The 17314-nt window shown below is 39.5% G+C and overlaps 1 protein-coding gene across 1 annotated transcript; it reads right to left on the reverse strand.

Annotated features, from left to right (window-relative positions):
* Positions 1-3170: 3170 nt before the first annotated feature.
* Positions 3171-15734, reverse strand: nek10 (NIMA related kinase 10). Its single transcript, XM_022765822.1, has 31 exons — positions 15577-15734; positions 15238-15333; positions 15082-15166; positions 14890-14931; positions 14703-14781; positions 14538-14605; positions 13573-13652; positions 13413-13499; positions 12805-13029; positions 11755-11894; positions 11173-11234; positions 11003-11074; positions 10834-10898; positions 10551-10653; positions 10272-10400; positions 10012-10149; positions 9857-9902; positions 9640-9761; positions 8501-8603; positions 8330-8405; positions 7630-7759; positions 7458-7528; positions 7034-7235; positions 6317-6327; positions 6098-6135; positions 5801-5901; positions 5453-5563; positions 4382-4487; positions 4049-4092; positions 3684-3739; positions 3171-3214 (listed from the first exon to the last, which is right to left on the reverse strand). The coding sequence occupies exons 1-31, from the start codon at positions 15732-15734 to the stop codon at positions 3178-3180; spliced, it is 2883 nt and encodes a 960-aa protein (XP_022621543.1). The 3' UTR covers positions 3171-3177.
* Between the last annotated feature and the right edge of the window lie 1580 nt (positions 15735-17314).

Consider the following 17314-nt stretch of genomic DNA (forward strand, 5'->3'; position numbering starts at 1 on the left):
GTGTTGCTCCGCGGGTGTCAACTCTTTCTGGAGAAGTTGTGCTGGAAATCTGCAGTATGAAATATAAAGAGTTTGGACACTGAATTTAGCTCATACACAACATATTGTAGCTGCAAAGTTTTAACCCCAGAATGTATATTTACATATATTAACAGGGCTGGATATTGTTTGAAATGATACTTTTTTTATACCTTACTTTGAGTACTGTATAAACATGTTTACTATATAAAAAAACTATTTGTTTTTCATTTAAGTCCATTTCTGAAATGCATCTGTGTTTGATGCCTTATCACAGATATAGCTGTAAATGAATTTTGCCTAATTAAATACAATGTATTGTAGAAATATTAATAATAATATCACAAAAAACAGACAATTAAAGCAGACAATATGATTTAAAAAGTAGCTGTATTCACAACTAAGAGAAGAGGCTTATGGGAAATGTGGTCTGAGAGAGTTTAGCAAAGCAGGTGGGTATAATATATTTAAAATATCAAATGACGTTTGTGCCTCAAACATGTGCATTCCATGAAAGAGGAGGGTGTTGTTCATCTACATGTATGAAATCTTCACTGGAGGTGGCGCAGCAGGCGGCCTATGAACTGTAAGAACTCATGTGCCTACTCTAAACGTGCCAACATTTTCCATATCTGTGAATTTTACATATTTTACAAATTTTATCAACCTGGAACAGCAAATGTTAACGCCCCCATTTTCTCCTCCATGTTCCACATGACAAAGTGTGTAGATATCTATGGTCATTTTTCCTGGTGCAGTTATTTGTGATATTAATTAACAGATCACTTTTCACCACATTCCTGTTTTTTGTTTTTTGTTTTTGTTTTTTTTTGTTGCTCTATTAAAAAGTCTTGTGTACTGGTTTAATGTTTTGCTGTTTCATGTTTCCACATTTCCAGGCGTCAGCTGTTATTTCTGAGGTGACGATGCAGTTCCTGTTTCATGTGGTGAGGTCGTGAGGTTGTTTCAGGTCAGCTCCCCTTCTCTCCAAAGAAAGGCTCATACTGCCCCCTGTGGGTCGTTTAAGGCGTTGCACTGCAGCACACTTCACATGCAAATGGCACTCCACTGAGTTGTATCTGTTTAGTGGTAAATGAAGACCAGATTTCACAAGATAAAGAGCTACATTTAAGCCTTTTTCTTTTCACACATGATCAGTGTTTATAGGTTGTTTCTCTCAGCAAACACGAGCCTAGATATGCAGCGTGAGATGACTGGTCAAATGTTAACACATCTGGAGCCTCTGGATGATGTGTGTTACCAGAGAATGTGTGGCTGACACATAACCAAGAGGTGACTCCAGTAAGTTTGAAGTCCCTGAGTCACTCTGACATTAACGCCTGACTCAAGCTCCATGGAATTAAGAAATGCACCGTCTTTGCAGCTGAACCTTCCTCACTCCCAGCGCTGGAAAAGTAGCTAAGTACATTTACTCAACTACAGAACTTAAGTACAATTTTAAGGTATTTATATTTTATGCTACTTTCTACCACACTACAGAGAGTGATATTGTACTTAGTCTAACACATCTAACAGCTGTAGTTATTTAGGAAAGAAGCATATGATAAAATACAATGTATGTCAAAGATTAAACCAGTGATTCTCAACCATTTTGGCTTGTGACTCTAGTGGAGGCCCCTTTAGTTTTTGGCAGTTTCACCAAATAAACATCCTCCCTCTGAACTTCTCACATGGTTTCATTTGAATAACTGTTCGAGGTCCAAAGACGTGAAATTTTCTTAACATTTCACACACAAATAAACATATGAGATATGTGAGAAAAGTCCAAAATGTGAAAAGAGATTTCTCTGCCAGAACGTATTTTCTTCTTTCCTCCACCATTAATCATCTCACAACCCACTCCCCCCATCCAGATTTATCATGTGACCCACTGAAGGAAGCTCGACCCCGAGGTTGGAAACAACAAATTAACTTAAATGTATATAAAGTATTTAAAAATAGCCCCATCTCAACCAGTTCCAACTTTTAAATATTATATATCTTATAATTTAATATACATATGCAATAATAAATCACTCACGGGTCATTTTCCTGTTCACCTCATCTGCTCAACATCAAGCCTGTGCTTTGTGTCCAGCTCACTCAATCTCTCTCTCACTGCGACAAATGGTTACAAGTTTTCTGCTTTAAAAAAGTGTTTATTTAATATATCACTTTAAAATAGTTCACTGTTCTTTATACAGATTATACTGACAGTTCCCTTTTCGATCAAAGTGCACAAGAAAGCTTATTTTCAGCTGCTCTCAGCTCTTCAAAATGAAATGACATACAAAAAAAACAACAGTACACTAACACTAACAATATAACAGTGTTTCAGAGAGCATGTTAATTCAACACAAGTGGAAAAACATTTGACCTTGTATTTACGTCTACTAAAGCTTTAGTCAAACACTGATATGTGTGAGGATTGATGGTGAACTAAGGTGAAGTCTTATCAGCTCTTTGAGAGCGGAGTGAGTGAGGAAACTGGGTCGCAGCCACTTGAATAACACATTCTTAAAACAGTCAAACCGCTGAGTCTGGTCCGGAGCATTTAAAGCACTGCACTCAGACAAACCTGAATAAACAAAAAACAGAAAGCTTCACACGAGCAGAGCTGCTGAAGCCCACTGATTAAAAGCTTTGGACGGTGGTGGCTGTGTGCGTCATGCGGCCCGGAGGCCAGTTTGTTTTAATATGAGAAGCTTGTAACGACTGAAACGCTCACAGGCTTTCAAAATAAACAAGCAATATAACAACAGCGATAATCATATAAAAATCACCTTCAACCTTCATTAAAAGCACATACAAGCATTTTCAGAGCAAGGGTGACAAATTATCTTTGGAAATTAGCACAGTCACATGACATCTGTACAAACAGTCAGCTCCTGAGAACCAGTGAGGAGGAGTGTGCTGACATAAACATGTGGAAACATGTTACTCCAGCCTTGTCACAACAGCAACCTGCCAAATTGTCAACAAGTCAAGTACAAACTAAAACACGTTCTTATTTATGATTTACAGAGGTTTATATGTTAAATTAGTATAAATGATATAATAGGTTTCTGTTAAATAAGTATAAATTATATATAAAGAACATTTAAAAAAGATTAATAATCATTGTGAATTGAAGAACTGAAGATGAATATTGACGGATGGTCACTTCTTGTCTTGGTCATTTCTTTTCACTGTGCCCCTAATGTTAACACAAAACACATAAAAGAGTATAAATACTAAACCACAACAGTTACATTTCATTTAGTGAGTTCATGAAAGGCTTTTTTTCCCACGTGAAAAATTGAGAAACAAATTCTTTCTTTAGAAATTCTACAAGCATCTTTGAGTTTTACCATATCCCACTTAATCCCATTTAATCTCTTTTCCTAATTTTGCAAACTGCCTGTAACAGCTCCTGTCACATTTTAGAAACCGATAACACATGGCAAAGGAAATAAATTAGGGTTAACCCCAAACCTGGCCGTGAACCGACACTGGACTCACTAATTCACAAGAACCTTAAGTGACATACGTCGTCAGAATAACTGACTGTCACGGAAATTGTGACTCACCATGAGTCCAGTGATTATTTTAGGTGTACTGTGTGTTTGTCACTGCAATCAAAGAAGATGTGTTTTATCATCCATCTGTACAAATTCTCAGGTCACCTGCTGTTTGTTGCTTCATAGTAGCTGTTCTCCTCCAGCAGCTCCTCTATGATCCCCTGTGAAGGAACATTTGAACAGGAAATCACCTCAACAGCAGCGGACAGATGTTCAATACGACCATGAAGCAGAAATTAAAGAATTTCCTTCCAATATGATTCTTGTAGAAGAATACAAATACATCGTGTTGAAGCAACTGGTATATTTTATTATTCATTCATGATTCCATAAACGGAAAAAACTTTAAATATGTGTATTTTTATTTAATCATATCATACGTTCTATCTATCTATCTATCTATCTATCTATACACTTGAATGTACAAATCAAATTTAAAAAATCTTTACTATCCTCTCAGAGAAACTGACCTGCATCTGCTGATAGGTAACCCCCTCGTTGAGATTCCCATCACCTGGAAAGTAAAATGAGAATCAGTTTCACTTTCTTGGCATTAAAAAGTTAAACATCTGACAATGAATTTACAATAATTGAGGCCAGGGGGTGCTACTCTCTGCTCGCTGCTTCCTCTGCGGCTGCAGCCAGCCTGATGACAATCTAGTAAATCGCTGTGAGGAATGAACCAGATTACATCGATACTTTGCTTTGAGTTTGCTCCCTTAAGCAGCTTGCAGTGTCTTGTGTGTTGGTGTCTCTTACTGGACGTATAGAGTAAAGCTGTGCTAAGATTACTGTAACTCTACCTGTGGCGTCAGCAGCGAGGGGGTCTCCTGTGATGTGGTGGATCAGAGGCCACCAGTCTGAACTGGTTGAGCCTAGCTCCATCAGTTCTGGAGAGGCCTGGAGGAGCTGCAGGGAACAAGAAGGAGGACTCTCATTTTGCTCGGAGTATGAGATACAAATGAAAATGGCGAGGAGGTGGATAAGCAGACAAACACTGTATAACTTTATCTGATTGTCCATAAATTCGACTGTAATGAAGGTAAACTGTTGTCAAACAGGACTTTTGCATTTTCAGTTCATGGCAGTTGACTCAAGGATAAAATGAACCTCTTGATGAAATTTAACCAGTTCACAAACAGTGAAAGAGTTTACCGCCATGCTAGCAGCCCTGCGACACTGTACTCAGGCACAGTGTAACATTGAGCTAAATGCTAACTTCAGCATGCTAACATTCCCACAATGGGAATGCTAACATGCTAATGTTTGGCAGATATGTTTACTATCATAGTTTAACGTGTTAGCATGCTAACATTTGCTAGTATTAAGTAGCACTCAGCACAAAGTACTGCAGGGAATGTGATTGTTTTGCAGATATTTGGTCCTAAACCAAAGTATTAGTCAAACGAAGATTATAACAGTTCATCCTGAGGTGAACGTGAATATCTGCACCAGATTTCATGGCAATCCATCCAGCAGCTGCCGAGACATTTCACCCTGAATCACAAATATGAACCTCATGATGGCACCGCAGTCATGTCGGTAGGATTCATCCTCTGAGGACCATGAGTGTTTGTACAAGAGTCAGTCATGGCAATCCATCTAAAGGTTGTTGTTGAGATACTTCGGTCTGAATCAAAGTGAGGGGCTGACATTGCCATCCCTAGAGTCAAGCGGCTGGCGTGCCAACAATTACAGGAAGTGAATTATTGTTGCCTCCTCAGTGACCACATGACTTTATTTATGTGGGAGTGCCTGGACACAAATGAAGTCTTTACCTGATGACCCAACCTGACCTAACCTGTGTCTCGCTTGACAGGGTCTTCCTTATCATCACTAAATGTACAAGTGAATTGTAGGTCGACAGTACAAACCTTGCTGAGCTCCACTTTTAGGTTGTATGGATCGCTTCCAAAGTGGAACAGAGATTTTTTAAATCTTTCAATAACCCGTCGTTTGATGTTGTGATGCGGAGCCGGTGGAAGCTGGAGATGAAATTAAGATAATCCACTTTAATAGCGACACATTTACAGTCAGATGCAGCCACTGATGTGAAGCTGGGTCAGCTTTGTCTGACGATAAAAATGAAGAGCCTGTTTGCAGACAGATCACCATGAGCATATCTACTGGTCCAAAGAACGATGAAATCGCTGATAAGGATTTTCTGTGACTGCAGCGTTACACTGAACTCTGATGAGATTTAACAAGATGTATTACAGTACTTGAGTGATGAAGATGATTTTGTGCAGCTGCACGAGGAGCCTCTGGCTGGGATCATCAATCTGTCTAAGCTTCTTCTGGGAGACACAGATCCCTGCTGACACTGAGATAAGATCGAAACCAAACACACTGACTGACGAAGGCTAAACAAACGGGACAGAAACATTTTCTAAGAGACATTTATAACATTCAAACTTTTTGAAATTTGCTTTGTTTTATTCGTGTAGTCTGCTCGTATTCTCATTGTCAAGAGACTTAAAAACAGAGCGGTAGGCATTCGCATCAGGTTGAAAAATTACCTGGTCTTGGTTTTATCTTTGCTGCAGTAAAATCCCCACTGAGAGGAAAGGCAAGCGGAGAAAGGGAGGTCAATAAACAGATGCAGATAAGACTAAACTGTTGGTTTGTATCTGGATAATTGTGCATTTCTTCTCATTACTAGAAGAGAAGAATGCACTACTACATCGGTCCTCCTGACCACACGTGCAGAAATAGGTGATGTGAGGTTTTTCACTTACCTTTGTAGAATCTGATCAGGTGTCACGCAGGTACTGGGCTTCAGTCCTTTCAGTCGAAACAAAAAAGTCAAAAGATCAAATCTTGGTTAATCCAAAACATAGTGAAAAACTTAAACCGTGAGAGAAAATTGAAAATAGTAACTAATAGCTTTAAAACGAGCAGCCGTTTCAAATCCCACACTGCCTCCCCGTGTCTACAAAGAGCAGGTTGACATGTCCGTTAGTTGGTCAAACAAGTGTCTCTGCCAGGGAAAACCGGCGTGCTTGTTATGTGAACATTTAATTAGCAAAAATTTAAAACTGCTGCCCGACATCATGGTGGATATTTTCGCAAGAGACAGAAAACTAACCGTAGTGTTTTCCTACAGAGGCAGTGGTGTTGTTTTTGGTATGCGACGGTTCAACGTCATCATCTGAGGCAGCATCTGAACACACACACACACACACACACATAATTATTTATAACATGTTGTCATTTTCAAATTAAATCTCTCCCAGTCTGTGTTAAATCCTGAACAGTATGAAACAGAGTCACCTTGACAGATTATTCGCCCGCTGTGTTTTGAGGTGCAGGCTGCAGAAGAGTGTGTAGTCGTATATTCAGTTTTCATTAAGGATTTTTCCTGAAAGCAGTGCAGCACACCATTAATTCAAACAAAAGATTATAAAAACATCCTGAAAGCACCTTCACCAAGATATTTAAAGAATCTAAATTACCTGGTTTGAGAGGCAGCAGTTCATCCTGCTTTTGTGCCGCTCCAGGAAGTACCTCTGCGCTCGTTTCCTGTCTCTCTCTGCTCTTCTTTCCAGTGCATTCTGGGAAGTGTAGAGGCCGTCCATCAGCCTCATCATGAGGTCAGAGATCCTGGAGCTGACGGAAACAATGTCCGGCCGCTGGTCTGCGTCTGGACTCAAACACCTGATAGGTCACAGAGCGCTGTATGAACGAGTGATTTTAATATTAAATGACCTTTAACCCAAAACAATGAAAACTGAAGTAATACAATGGATCAAATTTATGACATGGACGATCATTGAAACACTGATAAATTTAGTACATATAATTTAGTATCATAAAGGTTAAGTAGAATCACCCTATGGGTTTGAATCAGTAATAAAAAATCAATAAAAAAATTCTCACCATCTGATCATGTCTGTCACTCTCTCTGAAAAAGCGCCTTCTTCAATCGGTTCATAGACGGCCTCGACGATCTACTAGAGGAAGAGGAAAAGATCAATAACTGACGTGTGTGTGTGTGTGTGTGTGTGTGTGTGTGTGTGTGTGTGTGTGTGTGTGTGTGTGGTCATGTTGCCTTGCTAGCCAGTGACAGCATGTTACTGCTGTAGAACGGAGGCTGTAAAGTGGCCATCTGATAGAGGATACAGCCTAAAGCCCAGATGTCAGCTTTCTCTCCATACGGCTCGCTCTTCACCACCTCTGGACTGAAACACAAAACATAAACATAAACATCTACACTGTCAGTATTTCATATGTGAAAAAAGAATTTATTACGGGAGCTGTGTGTGCCACAAATGATAGAATAACACACACTGTGTCTGAACTGTTGGTGGTTGAGCTGCAGGTTTTGACAAGGAATAAAAAAGACGATATCTCTGTTTTTTAAACTGTCTGCAACAGTTTTATAAGAGTGCAATACCAAATCAGTGGAGTGCTCTTTTAACCCTAAAACCCAGTCTAAATAGTTCTTACTTTCCAAAAATATCTTCAGTCTCAAGGTCAACAACTCAGATTTAGTCATCATGCAGTTCAGGCTTTACTCTAATCTTATTTAAAACGAAGTTAAAACAAAATTTTAATTGTGACAGTTTTTTTTTTATCCCCAAATGGGAGGAGAATCCCCATAATGTGAATACATAGCTCTTGGCAGGACCATAAACACTCCTTTGAGCTGCAGGATACACTGCGTTTAAATTGCTAATAGACTTTGATGACATTAAACAACAACAGCGGTAATTCAGAAGCAGCAGGATGCTCAGAATGAATTTCCTCACCAGGAGTAAAGGATGGTGCCGACCACTGACGTCAGCTTGCTGTTCTCCTGCTTCTGCTTAGCCAGGCCGAAGTCAGCTTCAAGCAGAGCGGAGACACAGGTCATAATTAGACAAGACAGGAAGTGGCGTAGAGCGGACGTGAGGTGTGACGAGCTGTAAACACACACTCACTGATGGTGACTTTGTCCTTCTCCCCCAGCATGATGTTGTTTGGCGTGAGGTCGCGGTGGACTATTCTCTTCTCCTTGTGCAGGTACCTCAATGCCAGGCACATCTGAGGGAGCGTAGAGAAGTTATATCAATTAGTGATTAAGTTATTTATTATAGACTTGGGGATATGTTTCCATTCAGCCTCCTGTGCCAGTGGAAAATATTTACATTCATATTTTAGGCTTTCATCCCAAACTATTGGCAGAGAGCACAGAACTGAAATTCATTAACTAACATTAATATCTTGCAGGACAGTGAACAGGTCTACAGGAAAATGTGGGTACACTTTATTTGGGGCGTCAGTGGCGCCTACCTTTCTTTAATCTCATGTATCCACGCTGCCCTGTCAGACGAGCTCAAGGACTCCCTCAGGAACACAACCTTCACGTTCCGAATTTGTTCTTTTCAATTGATTTTAAACTAGATTTTATTCAACACTAATTATATAAAAGTGGAAAAAGTCACAGAAATCCTAGAGTTGTTGATATTGAGGCTTGAGCTTTTTCCCTCGAAAGGTTTGGTTCTCATTCGTACAGTCACACTTACCATCTTCACACACTCACTCACAGCATTAGGTGTTGAGCTGTTACAGCTGACTCAGGTTGTTGTTGCTTTATTGGCTGTTTTAACAATAACTAAGGATCAGCTTCACATCCATTTGTAATCCCATCTGTCTGCTTTCTTTTTTTCATATACACAAATGTACACCTGTTTTTAAAATAAAACCATAATTCAAATTTGCTGAGCATCTCCACAATCTTTCCTGGAAGTGCACCTGGTTGGGAATCAATGTTTCACTGATGCTTGACTTAGTAGTAAGTGTTAGTAATGTGTCAGTCCCACAACTCCAGGGACAGTTATTTATAAGCGTTTAGTGTCTGGGTTTAAATCTAATCTGGATGAACAGGGTTATGGTTACATCGTCGAGCAAACTGGCAAGTTGAACTTTGTTTGACATCTACTGTTTGTCATGTGACAGCTGCGCGTCAACCTTGGACTATCAAAATAAAAGGCTACTGATCTTTGTCAGACTGTGTCTTGGGAAATCTAAATTTCTATTAAGCCAATACTCTGCCAAGGTTTATTTCAGCAGTTGTTACCTGCATGAATATTTTCCAAATTCTGTCCTCAGTGAACTGCTGCTGCTTCTCCTTCAGGGAGTTAAAATGTTCAGCCAGTGGCACTCCCTCGATCAGCTCCATCACAATGTACAGCTTGTCACCTGAAATGGACAAATACTGGTTTTCACCTTTATAAATTTGTTGTATGTCTTCTCACAATTCGGCTCGACGGCCTAGTGAAAGTACTTATCCTCACCTTCCAAAAACGTCTTGTAATATTTAACAACGTTTGGGTGTGTCATCTGGGGAGGAAGAACCACGCAACACATAAGCAACACAAAATATGGTCTTACTTTTTCACCTGGTATGTTTTTAAATTGACTTTCAATGATCACAATTAAAAAATTGTGCCTGTTCTTTGATGATTGTGAGCTCAGAGATGATTTTCTCCACGTTACTGTCTCTGGACTTCTTGTCTTTGCCAAAGGCCGGGTTGTGCAGGTTCACCTCCTTCAGAGCCAGGAGGTTCTGGCCGCTCTGCTTTTGGACCTGTCATTGAGTAAATTCACTGAAATCAGTGATACTCATGTGAACCACAAAGAAGTATGCAAAGACGCAAAATTGACCCTGCTGACTGCAGATTCTGTCAGTTTTGAGGATGCTCGTCCAACCTTGAAGACACTTCCAAACGCCCCGGTGCCCAGATGGTCCAGGAGGGAGTAACCGCTGATGACTTTAAGGGGAGGTCGGTTCTGGTCCACCGCTTCGATGCTCTCTCTCAGACTGTCCAGTTCCTCTTCCTGCATTAAAAAAAAAACACACAAAACACACTATCATTTTGTGATGTAGAGAATCCTACAAAGTTTTATTCATGATAAAATAAAGCAGTCATATTTCTTTTTATTTTACAGCCAAAAACAGATGAATCCATTTAGAAGCTGTTTTCTTACAGTGTAGAGTGAAACTTTGGTTTGCAGTCCCTCATAGGCTGTGAGGTCCCGCACATAATGGCCAACATCAATAAACAACTCAAAGAGGTCTGTGGGAAAGAGTCTGAAAGGGATAAAAGATTACGTAACACCAGTGGAGAACATTCGATGAAATCTCTTTCCAAAGCAGATATCCAACAGAAGCTAGCTTTAAATTATTTATGCATGACCTGAACTTAAGTTTAGGTTCTTTTTTCTTTCTGGAATATATATTTTTATAAACTTTTTAATCATGCAGCATCACCTCTTGAACAGATGCCTGTTTCTTTCCACACTGAAGAGAAATCGGAGGGTCCGAAATGCATAGCACTGCCAATAAACCAACAGATTTCCAAATAAGTTACTTTCTGGAGGTTATATCTTCATTTATATCATAATATAATTTAATGCTCATACTGCACAAAGCCATATACCTGTAAAGATGTGACCTTTGCTCCAGACTTTGGTGGTAAAATCAGCTTTGCTATAATGTAGATCCCATTTTCCTTTGAAAAGGATGCAAAAATGAATCATGCAATGTTTTATTATATATGGTAATTTTACATCAATATGGACTGTGCACATATTAGAGACTTTCTCTTACCTGCACAATGTGGTGAGCAGATGTGTCATCCAGACTAAGCTCTGTCAAGGCTGTACAACAGGCTGGAAAAGGGATTAGACAGGATATAACTTAATTTAAGAAATAATATGTGTAATTTTAAAGACTCAGACAATCTGAGCAGCTGTGAAGAAAAACAACTCTCTCAAAACCAGAAGACAGAACAAAGACTGGAAACCCTGTTGACTTTGAAATGTAAAATATAAAGCTCTTCTTTAGGTACTAAAAGGGAGAGCTGTGCTGCATTACAAAATGATAATAGCTTTATACCAAAGGGAGTTTTATTTTTACAGTTGTGTCTTCAGATTTCCAGAAACAGAGGATTTACAACCACTTCCTTCCAAAATCATAGATACAAGTCTTGTTTCAGTGGTCTGGATTTTAACTTCAGGAAAAAGATGTTTACATTCTCAGCTGCTGATAAGACTCCTCTGGGGGAAGGATTTTCTTTCTGTGCAGCAGCATTTTTCACTATTTTACATTATGAAAAGCACAAACTTTTACTGGTTGAAGAAGAAACCTTCAAGAAAAAAAAAACTTTCAATGCAATCTATCTTCCCTGACCTGACTGCAGGGCCTTGGCGTTGTCCACCTCCTCCTGTGGGCTGAGCTCCTCTCTGACGTGCTCTCTCTGGATGCGACCGGCAGCGTTGGCGCTGGACAGCGTCTCGATCGAGGCGCGATCGGAGACATACCGCCTGTCACTGTAAGAGTTATTTTGTCTGTCACTGTGATAAATAATTTAAAATACAGCACGTCTTTGTCACTTGTTTTAGGGCCTCAGTACAAAGCTTGTGATGGTCGTGGTCGCTCAACTGTAGCTGCAGTCTACATCATGAGATGTTGAAATGCTGAAATGAAGGGTGATATTGGAGAAGAGTGTGGAAAGCTTTTGTTTTGTTTGTTTCAAAAACAGAGAACAGGCAACAAAGCTAGTTTTGAAGTTAGTTTGTGCTATAGGGCAGTATAAATCTGAACCTTCACTTTATAAATACTCTCTTTGTAAAGAGGTACTCCAGCAACTTAGTATTGAACTCTGGTAAAGTTTTGGGGACTTAAAAGAGACAGATTTCTAAAAGAAAACTGTACAAACCTTATGCTGTAGCCTGAGATTTGCTGACTTTAATGTGGGTCAACCTCTACAATCGCTGGATCCTACATTTCCCATTATGTAACCAACAGCATATTTTCCTTAGACCCTCCCTGCTTGGTAAACACCCATGTCTTTCAAATTCCACACCCAGGTTTGTAATGCACGCCTTCTGCTATAAATTCTTAGTTTCCCAAGCCCAGATCTAAAGAAAGACAGTATCAAGTTGCATTATGGGAAATGTAGGACCCAGTGTTTTGCAGTGTTCTGACTGAAAGTCAGAATATCTCGACCTCTGTTGGTTTGATCTTGATCATTATTTTTTAATCTGTTTCTTGTGACTCCCAAATACCAAAGCATTGGCGTGTCCACAAACATTTCAGTGTGGACAGACTGGATAATGTTTGTAAGAGCAAAAGGTTTTTGTTGAAGCACCTTCTTAGTCAGCAAAAGAGAGGCTGTTTTAACAACTGGAAAGAGAGGATGTAACATAAAACTCAAAAACACCGCAAAGTTTCAACAACCTGTTGAGCAGCCAAAGCAGCTGCTGCACCCCTCCCCAGCTCCGGATCTCTGCCCTGGTGTCGGGATCCTCGCAGAGCTGGACCAGGACCCAGATGAGGCTCCACAGCAGCTTCAGGTGCTGGCCGTGCAGCAGGCTCAGCAGCACGGGCAGCCCCTCCAGCTCCCTCACCTGCTCCCTCACCTGCCGCACCGGGGACAGGAGCCTCAGCAGCTCTGCAGTTATCCTGGAGGAAATATCAGGCTTATATTATGTATGTTATATGAATATTACTTCACATTTTGGGTGATTATAGCAACTTAATGAATTTTTCAGGAGCAATGCTATTTGAATTTTAGCATTTAGACCCCATCTCCACAGCCTCAATCAGTACCATTTCTTAAATTGCTCTATAAAACTAATTTTTACAGACTTGTTTTGTGTTACAGCCCTTAATAACTGTTTTCATCACCATTTTATGAGTCTCGCCTTGCTTCTTTCCATGTTTTATGGCTCTAGTTTATTGGCACTAATGGATGAAGGAAAGTTCCCACAAATAACCACAACAACTTTGACATAACATTTTATCTGACAGCCTGACAATACATCAACAGATAAGTGATTTCTAACCTCTTTGACAGCAGGTCATATTCCTGCAGGATTACAAGAAGGTTCTCCACGATCGGTAGCTTCCCAATCTCCTCCTTGCATTCTGGGCTGCAGGAAATAAATGCTTGCAACAGATGAAATCATAAATGTATTTCATGCATTAAATGAAATATGTGTTTACCTCTCAGCCAAAGTGCTGAGTGCCAGCAGGGCTCCCAGCAGCACACTGCTGTCTGTTGAGGAGAGGAGCTTCACCAGGGTCTAGAAATGTATACTTTATTAGAGCCTGAATCATATGAAGAGGAAATGTAGAGGAATGTGTGGTGATACAAACTGAGCACAGAGATAGTCACCGACCCTCAACTAAGGGTAAATATTTGCACACTGGAAGCAGCGTGTCGCCCACAATATCGAGCACTGGACGGACCAGGCAACAGTACTGACAATGCTACTCTTAGAGCTACGATGGAGCTTAAAATGTGAGGTTTGTCATGTGGGTAAAGCTGCAAGAGGCTGTAAAGTTCTAAAGGATTTATCCCATGAAGAAAATCAACGTCCATGACGAAATTTATTCATCTGTCAGTTAGGTTGAGAGATATCTTCTATGTAAATTTCATATATCGGCATAGTGTATAAAATGGAAAAGGTTCATCCTCTGTGGAACATGAATGTCCCCCTTAAATTGTATACCGACTGCATTAAATCTTAATATTTCCTGTATAATTTTATTCTTAATGTTGACGATAGAGGAAAATTCACAGGGTCACAAAAAATATTATGATTAATTAGCTGGAGATAATGAATATCCACTGCAGATTTAAATGAAATGCAGGCAGGTGATTTTGGGTAAAGTGCTGCATGAACAGAAAGGCTGCCCCAACCATTGCTAAATAAAACATTAAAATACATCAGGACAACAGGAATAAAACACATCTAATAACAATCTTTATACTTTAACATACTTTTAACATACATAATTTGAAAGAAATGAAAATGCCACAAAATGCCTGTTGTAGTCTACATAAACACATTCAATATTACCTATAAAGCATGTAGTGAGTGACCAGTATTAGCTTCATGCACCAACAGGAATGATTTCATGTTTTTGCACATACTCACAGATAACCTTATCAGTACTTATCTTACTTTGTGAGCGCCACTCGCGATGACCCAGGCCCTTTGATTTTCAGCAGCAGACAGCTTCTGAAACATGTCTGCAGAGCAATCAACAAAGCCGGCGTTGATAAGGACAAGACACACAAGACTCAATTTATCAGAGTTGTTCAGTGATATTTCCTTCAGGCGACTCACAGGTCATTGTGACCAGCTTCTGCACGGAAAACGCCTGTTCGCCACAAGATATGTACGCGGCGGTGACAGCCTCCATATACTTGAAAACAAACAGAGCAGGGATGAGGATGTTGACATGAGATATATGTGGATAAATCACAAAATGCAGCCTGTTTAGGCATGTGGAAAAAGATTCTTGAGACTTTACCCTGGCAAGTAAACTGATGCCCTGGAGCTGATGGAGAGTTTTCTAAAAGGGGAAGCAGTTAAAAGAGGCAGTTATTGTTTTGAATCTTTCGCTGCAATAATATAATACATGTGGAAGTATTTATACAATATATAATAATGAATACTAAAATAGCATGCAGAAAGAGAATAGAAAGGATTTATCAAGTTGTACCTGATGGTGAGGATCTCTGATCAATAATCGTAGGCAGATGAGAACCCTGAGGACTGATTCAGGTGCTGCATGGTCAATCCATTCACTATAGGAAGAGAAACTATTGTTAGTGAATTGTGTCACAATGGCAGAATTGATATTTCCGTGACATTTTACCTGCAGAGTCGGTTCTTGACCAAAGACACAAGGATGTCAGAGAAGAGTTTATGCAGTGGGTGGCCACTAAAGCATCTTTGGTCCCTGTATGATATGCTGGGAAATGAATGTATCTATAATCAGGTACAAGGAAGTACAGACTGTATAAATAATGATCCATAATAATGAACGCTCAGCCACCACATCACTAAAAACACAATTCTGTGTGACAGTGCCCTCTTAACAACTTCCAAATGTATTAATACTCTCATAATTTAGAAACCTGTGTTTGGGTTTAGTCAACATTTAACATGTGTGACATATGGCTTCTTTTAAGACACAGAAACTTGAAAGGTAAACCTGAATTTTTCCAGTTCAGATGCTTCACTGTTGATGTCGCTCTCACTCCGGCGTCTGTTGCCGTCTTTTTGATGATGCAGGCCTTGTGATCTGCCGGCTCCACTGCTGCATGCCTTGCTGTGACTCAGCGCAGCCACCTGCATCACAGGGAGTCTCATGCTACAATATATACACAAACCTGAAGAAATATGAGCTGGTTTGTATCGTTATCATAATGTCTAGACACGCTGCCTCAGAATGTTGTCACTTGTTGTTGGTCACCTCTTGTCTGGGGCCAGTTTTGGCAAGCAGGGACTGAAGCCTCCTGAGATCATGAGATGCCCTAGAACACAGGCTTATCAGGTGGTTTGTTTTTGTCATTTCAAGGAAATAAATAAAAAAAATTGTGTAACAAACTATTAAACAGCTTTAAGGAATAGATGACCCAGCTTACTTGCTCTGGATTCCTGTGGACTTCAGAGGTATTTTTTCTCCTTGTCTCACTTTTTTAACTGAGTTGGACATTTTCAGCGATCCCCTTTGTTTCCATGAGTAACCTGTGGTTCAACTTGAGAAGTAGTGGGAGAAGGACTCAGATCTTTAACTTAAAGTAAAATTAGCAATATCAGTGTAAAAATACTCTACAAAATGAAGTCCTCCATTCAAAATTGAGTAAAAGTATAAGTATCAGCATCAAATTATGCTAAAAACACCAAAACTAAAAGTACTCATTATGCAGAACAGTGTGTATTATTGTCATATTATAATTACTGATAAATTTTTAATATTGCAGCTGGCGAAGGTGGAGCTAATTTTAATGATTTTATATAGCCTACAGCTGGATAATGTGTAGTCTTATCCTAACCTTATAACAAATGATAATTTATTTGTTGATTTTTGTGTGTTATTCATTTGATTCTGCAAAGTAAGTAGAGTTATCAGTTAAACGTAGTGTAGTAAAAAGTACATTGTTTCCCTTTGTATTGTAGTGCAGTATAAGTTTAAGTGGCAGAAAATGGTAGTCAAGTGAAATTTAAGTGGGCTACATCACTGTACGGTGGAGTAGGCCTACTTGAATAAATGTATTTAGTTAGTTACTTACTTATTATGTGGCACATAGTGACATTATTTGTCTTACCTAGACATTTAAAAAAAATCCTACTGAAGAAAAATACACAGCTAGCGATAAGAGGGCTAGCTAGATTATTTTTGTTTACCTAAAAAAAACAGCCTGGCCTGGACAATGTTAAGTCTCTTACCCTTTCTCCAGCATCGCAAATTAGCAGTAAACAGCTTGTCTTGGTTGTGAAATACGTGTATTTCTTCTTTAAATATCCCTAGTCGAAGATACAGTTGACATAGTTTGTATTCATGAAACATCAGACGCCCTTACATTGGCAAATAAGAAATTTTTTTACTGAGTTTTTTTGCGTTTTAACCAATACAGGTGAGCAGTATTAGAGAGTCTTGGTTACCATGGCTACAACGGACGCTTTTCGCATTCCGTCACCGGAGTCTTGACACTGACACACACGCACACAAATACACACATACATGCTGTTAATTAACCACCAATAATGTAACATAGCAATGGATCAGAGAATAAGATAAGAACTCTTTGGTAAATTGACTTATTTAATTAGTGCTACGTGAGCAAATTAAGCCTCTTTATTGTTTAATTAAACTGTATGATTGTAGTGACAGAGGGTGGGGGGCGTTATAAGTTTCGCATGTTCCAAAAGAAAAAGGTTGGTCATCG

The sequence above is a fragment of the Seriola dumerili genome, unplaced genomic scaffold (assembly GCF_002260705.1).
Source record: "Seriola dumerili isolate Sdu_G_001 unplaced genomic scaffold, Sdu_1.0 BDQW01000756.1, whole genome shotgun sequence".
Taxonomy (NCBI): Eukaryota; Metazoa; Chordata; class Actinopteri; order Carangiformes; family Carangidae; genus Seriola; species Seriola dumerili.